At 29.6% G+C, this 6,501-nt stretch overlaps 1 protein-coding gene across 1 annotated transcript; it reads right to left on the minus strand.

Moving 5' to 3' along the window:
• Window positions 1–101: 101 nt before the first annotated feature.
• LOC119679949 lies at window positions 102–5,278 on the minus strand. The gene is made up of 2 exons (XM_038092547.1): window positions 3,972–5,278; window positions 102–211 (listed from the first exon to the last, which is right to left on the minus strand). The coding sequence occupies exons 1-2, from the start codon at window positions 5,115–5,117 to the stop codon at window positions 110–112; spliced, it is 1,248 nt and encodes a 415-aa protein (XP_037948475.1). The 5' UTR covers window positions 5,118–5,278; the 3' UTR covers window positions 102–109.
• Window positions 5,279–6,501: the final 1,223 nt, after the last annotated feature.

Genomic DNA, 6,501 nt, shown 5'->3' on the forward strand with positions numbered 1-6,501 from the left:
ATACATTTAATTTAATTTAAACATTTAATCACACATATCAAAAAAACATATATCCGTAATAATATTATAATAATAATATTTTGAACTGAAAGAATTCAAATATTTTGATTTAATAAAACTCGAAATGTATAAAGGAATTTTTTTCAAATTGGTGTGTTTCTGGTATATCATGCTTCACAGTCACTATATGCTTAACGTGGTTTAAAAAATCCTAAAAATATTAAATAAAAATTATAATCAATTAATAAATGAAATTAATGGATATAATAACATATATAATAATGAAATTAAGGATTTATCATTTTATGTTGCATATTATTTTAGCTACTAGTCTCGACAGGCTATCTAGTATCTAAACTAATATCTAACTGCATATAAAACCTGGATTGTTTTTATGTCACATCGAACGTTGAGTATTAAACATGATATTTATTGCCAAAGCTCATGTGTAATAACAACATTTGCCGAAATGACGGACAGAGCTGGTTTTTTTTCGTATAACATACAATCGGATTTTCGTCGGCTTTAATGCAAATTTCATTCAGTTTTAAGTCATGGAAGCGAAAACATCTTTTCATTGTGCGCATGATTTTATATTGTAATGCACTTGTAGTACTCTTCGCTAAGGAATGTTCAAATAATGTTTACAATGAATGATACGTAATAGCAAGCGACGTCGACCCAAGACAACATTCGAGAATCACGCTTTACTCTACTGTACAATATTAGTTATGCTAAAATAATGGTGATATATGTGCGAATAAGCTGACGAAAACTAGTATCTTCATGGTGAGTACCCATGAACATGTGTAACGAGTTCTTCTAATATGAAACTCAGCTATGAATAATAGATAAATCTTTCCACGGTATTTCCCTCTAAAACCATCCAAGTAAATTTCTAAACTAATACTATATTTTATATTAAAAAGACTATTTAATAATTCTTTAAAGCAGATTCAAATATACAAAGTATCCACTTTTACAAGTACACTATTTGTACAAATTTATATAAAAGTATTATGGTCGCATTAGGGTAAAGTAAATTGAAATTTCCTAGGGATTTTTTGCACTGCACTTATGTAAATATTTATTTATTTATTACACTTATTTATTATTTTTGGTTTAAAGTTTTCAAATTTGGTGACGTCTAATTTTTCTAATTTTTATCTAATTTACCCTACTTCGAGATAATTTACTACTTCCCTCAATTTACCATCAATTTACTCGAAATCGCACACGACCTATATATTATAAAAAAGTAATGTAATATTACTTATAAAAAAAGTATTATATATAAAAATGTTGGAAAGTATTCTCGGTTTCCTGTCACCAGTTGGTGTTGGTATCCATATATCTAGCAACACTAATCGGATTATGACATGCGGACACGTGTTTAAAATGTGACTCCGAAGTGTAGTTTGATGGTAAAAAAACTTTTGCTAAGTGTTTGATAAAATCGAAAGGAATGATCTCTTACAAGCTGCTTCAGCTTAATGCAACGCTTAATTCGATTCTCTACTGCTCACACCTTGATCGCTTGTATAAAACAATCAAGTAAAGCGACTAGAATTGAACCACAGAAAAAAAATTGTGGTATATCATGACAATGCCAAACCACACAAATTTTTGATGAATTGAAACAAATCAATAAAATTTGGTTGAGTAGTTTTGACGCATCCATCGTATATTCCGGATCTTATATCGTTTGACTGCTATTTATTCCCGATCTCTGCGAAACTTTCTAATAGTAAAAAGTTGGCTAAAGGAAGAACTGCTAAAAATCACTTGACAAGTTTATCGACGATAAAGCAGAGAAGAACTACGCTGATGAAACTATGAATCTACCGGAAAAATTGCAAAAATATATAAATATATATGTTTGATTCAAAATCCAACCAGTGTTGTTCAAAAATATACCGAAAAGCCGCGAGTATTTACCAATATCACTAAATCTAATCAGTAGCGAGGCGTCAGCTTTTTGGCAAGGTGTTCACAATTTGATCAAAATAGAATTCCAACTATAACGTATTCCCCCTACTCCTGAGTTTTGTCCTTTCCACAAGCAAATAGCGTACAAGACCAACAAAACAATTTATTTAAATGTTCGCAGCCTGTGATCCACTGGTTTTTATGGTAAATAGCTGTAGGCAAACGGCGACTTACCACAGATTTCGAATTAAAACCTTTTTTTCAGAAGATCGTTTAAAAAAAGATATTTGAATCAAATCTTTAATCACACACTTATCCATTTCTAAATATTAATTTTTCACTTCAAATTTCTTTAATTTTTTTCTTTACTTTTACCATTTGCTAGTATAAAATTGCAATAATGACTTTGTTTTTAGTTTATTTCCAACCTCTACATAAGAGTAAGAAACTCTCATGCATTCATTTACTCTTTTACTTTGTATTTACTATGCACGGTTCAGTTTTTTTATTGAACCATTTGCCCATATAAAACGGCAACCGTGACTTTGATTGTATTTGCACGCTTTCTATGAACTTGCGGTTCAATTTAGTCTATTGAACCTCTCGTCAAACGTAAAGCGATTTTCATTCAATCATTTCTTTTCTCTTTTGTATTTACTTGCATAACATTGGAGCTTCACTTTTTATTGAACCGCTTGCACGCATTAATTTAAGAGTTATGATTATTGTTTTCTCTTTTATTTTTATATTTGTTTGTATGTTTTGTGTTGTGTATACAATATTGAACATAGTCCCACTGTAAATGTTATTTCATTTGCATGCTTTGTAAGCAGCGCGGTGCAGTTTTTATTCTGAACCTTAGTATATTTTAAGAGAAATGTGTTTTGTCTTTTATTAATTATAAGTAATGTTGGGTGTAACTAACATATGTATGTATGGTTTTGTTTGTATTGTACGTTTTGTGTTTATGTTAATCTGTTTGGAAAAGCTATTATAAAAAATGTTAAGTAGCAAAATAGCGAGATTATTTACCTAATAAAAAAAAAGATCTAAAAAGGAAGCTTTGTTAAGGTGTTCAGTGAACACTCTGAACCATTCGACGCGTCGCCTCTGAATATAATGTACCTCTAAATTTTTTATATTTTACTATATGCTTCTAACTTTTCCATTTGCATATAATATATATATATGACTGGGTTAAATTTGTATTAAGCAATGTGATCTACTTTCAGAAGACAATACTTTCTACCTTTTCTACCAAAAATAGTGGAATCACTCTAATGCAGAATGGCTTCCGTCCAGGTCGTTTACCCACTAACCTTTTATTTTGTAAAGTTATGAAATGTTTATTTCAATTTTCAAGCAAATTAAAAAACATTTAGTCGCACATATCTTACTACCTCGGCTTTTATGATGAACTAAAATTGAAACCATTTTCTAGTTTTTATAATATATAAATATGCAAATTATTCCGGTCAGAACATTAGTATATGGATAAATAATAGCTCTGTTCTGCTCGTAGTAACTTGAAATAACACTGTGTATGCACTAGTGTGTTCCACCAGCAAATTTTCGAGTAAATGAGATCATCTGAGAGAGCGCAACATCCCTGACTTTACTCGTACATTTTATTTCAAGTAAAGTTTGTGTTGATGTGTGAATCAGCTGTTTTGTTTTGCATTTAAATTATGGTATTGTTTATTTGCGCGGAACTGGTGTTCTCATCAGACTTTACATGAAGTTGTTCCTTGAAAATCTGTGTAAAGAGCGAAATTTGGCACTTTATTTGTGTTACGCTCTCAGTTTGTACTTTACTTATGCTTTACTTGAGTTTTACTACGAGTAGTTCGTGGGACAGACCTAATATATAAAACTACTATCTCTTTTTCTTTTTATTTCTCTCTCTCTCATCCTCTCCATAAAAATATATTCCATTTGTGTGTGTATGTGCATGAATGATTATAATTCATCGATTTTAAAATAGTTGTGAAACATAAGGTCATATATATTTATAATTAGTATTTAGTCTTGGATTTACTTACTATATAATAGTTTTCGGACCCCTCTTCTGAATAATCTATTTCAGTTTTAAATAGATGTAAAACAAGGGGATTGCCAGCACCAGATTGTATCTGGGATATTAGATTAATCAACCAATGTTTAGTTACACTAATTAGATCAACACCTGCTCCTAAATAAATATGTTTCAAATTTTTAAGGTTTGGCATCCAAGATTGATCACATTGATGTTTGTATAAATGTATCAGATGTAATTCTTCAAGTGAGTCATTATCAAATGGTGATGTGAAGTATCCATTAAACCACATGTACAATTTTTTCAATTTTGTCATTTTAGGAAGTATCTCTCCTTGAAATTTTCGTTGGTTTGTCTCAAAGCGAATGAAGTATTGCACTTCCTTAATATTATGTACAATACTCTTTATAAAATTTTCTGTACGGTCATCATATATTATATCATCCAACTTAAGGTACTTCAGTTTCAGGAAATTTTCGAAGTTTTGAATACAGTTCGTTGTAAAAGATTTTTTAGAGCATATCGCAAGTTCTATTAAAGTTGTGTTAGGTTTTTTATACAGAATCGATATATCTAGTTCACATGCACGGATATCCAAATGTGTCAGCTTAAATTTGCAGCATAATTCATTAAATATATTTTGTTTGATCGAGCAATGTGGCATATATAACACTTCCAAGTGATTAAAAAGTGATATATATTCTCCGGTAACATGTTCACTGGAAACATGGAGCTTTTTTATGTTTGGACAACAACCAGCAAGTATGCGTACATAGCCATCGTGCAAACTTGAGTCATCACAAATAAATGAATTTAAATGTTCATAATCGAATCTGAAATAATATCCTAACTCTGGTCGGTAGGTGTAGCGCCCCAAATATGAAGCGAACGCATGATTTCTTGTCTCTACTATATTTAGTTCCTCAATGTATTTAACAATTGCAGTAAATACTCTCTGATAATCTGGATTTGTGAGAGGATTGAAGATGTCGGAATTTGTTTTAAAATTCTTATATTTAACGCGCCATATCATACAACTGATAGTACTATGAAAACGCCAACATACCTCAGAGCATTTTACTTGATCGACTAGTGATAGTTTTGAAAATATCTGATACAAACAATCATCTGGCAGAGTAATAAATTTAGACATTTTAATGGAAATCGTTAATAAATTAAAATAAAATGAATTTTTAGACAGTTTTAATTAGATTGCACATTATATTAACTCAACTCGTATGTCATCGCAACGTAATAGTTTTATTTAATTCGCGAGCACAAAACACATGATTAACTCATCAATATGATAACTAAAATAATACTGATGGACACTCACTCCAGAACAAAAGTTAGTAGTGAAAATGTGCTCTCTTATTAATACAAATTATGAAATTCTAATATACTTGTTGCTCATTTGTTAGAATGTTTGACAGTTAGGGTTGCCAACTTACATATATTAATATAAAATATTAATTTATAATCAAATAATAAAATATTGTTGACTTCGGCGCAAATGTCAATACTTCTTTAAATTATATTATAACATAAAAGATGGGAATTTTTACATTCTCCTTCTTTCATCATCTCTATTATTATTAGAAGTATAATACTATGTTCAGACAGTCAAATATCCTTAATTTTGTAAAAATGAAATTCAGTTCATTTCGAAAGTGTTCATACTGCCCCAAATAAAAGAAATCATATAATTTTGTTTACAAATGGATTGTTAAAAATTACAAACTCAAAACACCATTTGTATCTGGGAAATTTTTTAAGTTGATTATTATAACTATAAAGCATGGCATTTAGTAGTTTTATTAGCTTTAGTGGATTTCAGGTGTGTGAATTATTATTTTTTACTCTAATTTTAATTAATAACAGTTACGCTTTTTTCTCTATATTCAATTTAAAACATTTGCACTACTTTCAAAATATTTTCCCGGTTTTATTAAAGCCAACTGCCTTTGACAAATTATATTTTGTGCTTAAAATTTATTAAACACATAGATGCGTTTGAAATGTCCCGTAATTTCAGGTTTCATTTTAATGAAATTAAGACCATTTTCCTTAATTTCGTTCTAATCTTAAAACTGAATTTCGATGAAATTAAGATTTTTGCGAAATTAAGGTGTGTTTGAACATAGTATAAATCAATAATAAGTATAAGTAGAAATTGTCTTACACATCTAACAACTACAGTTGCCATTATCTATGATTTGTATGTATTTGTTTATTGATTTTATATAAAATCTTATAATTATGATAAAAAAACGAGTACCCAGTAGAAAAAGTGGTCTTCGAAGACATTGTCTTCAAGACGGTCTTTGATACCGCGTCCGCATTTTCAGGCAAATTTGCAAAACAATTGCTCAAAACATGAATGTAAATACTCTTTCTTTGCTTTCTCTCTCATTTTTAGTGTTCATAGCAACGTATTTGAATTTTGCCTCAGATGACGCTATGTTTTATAAATAAAGTGACGCAATAATTTTGAAGTGTAGTGAATAAACATTTGTGAAACAAATATTAAAAAAATC

The sequence above is a fragment of the Teleopsis dalmanni genome, chromosome 2 (assembly GCF_002237135.1).
Source record: "Teleopsis dalmanni isolate 2A chromosome 2, ASM223713v2, whole genome shotgun sequence".
Taxonomy (NCBI): Eukaryota; Metazoa; Arthropoda; class Insecta; order Diptera; family Diopsidae; genus Teleopsis; species Teleopsis dalmanni.

Coding starts and splice junctions, on each gene's coding strand:
- LOC119679949 (XM_038092547.1), bottom strand. CDS start 5,117: ATGTCTAAATTTATTACTCTGCCAGATGATTGTTTGTATCAGATATTT. Junction 212..3,971: donor GGTCCGAAAACTATTATATA/GTAAGTAAATCC, acceptor TAATATTTTTAG/GATTTTTTAAACCACGTTAA.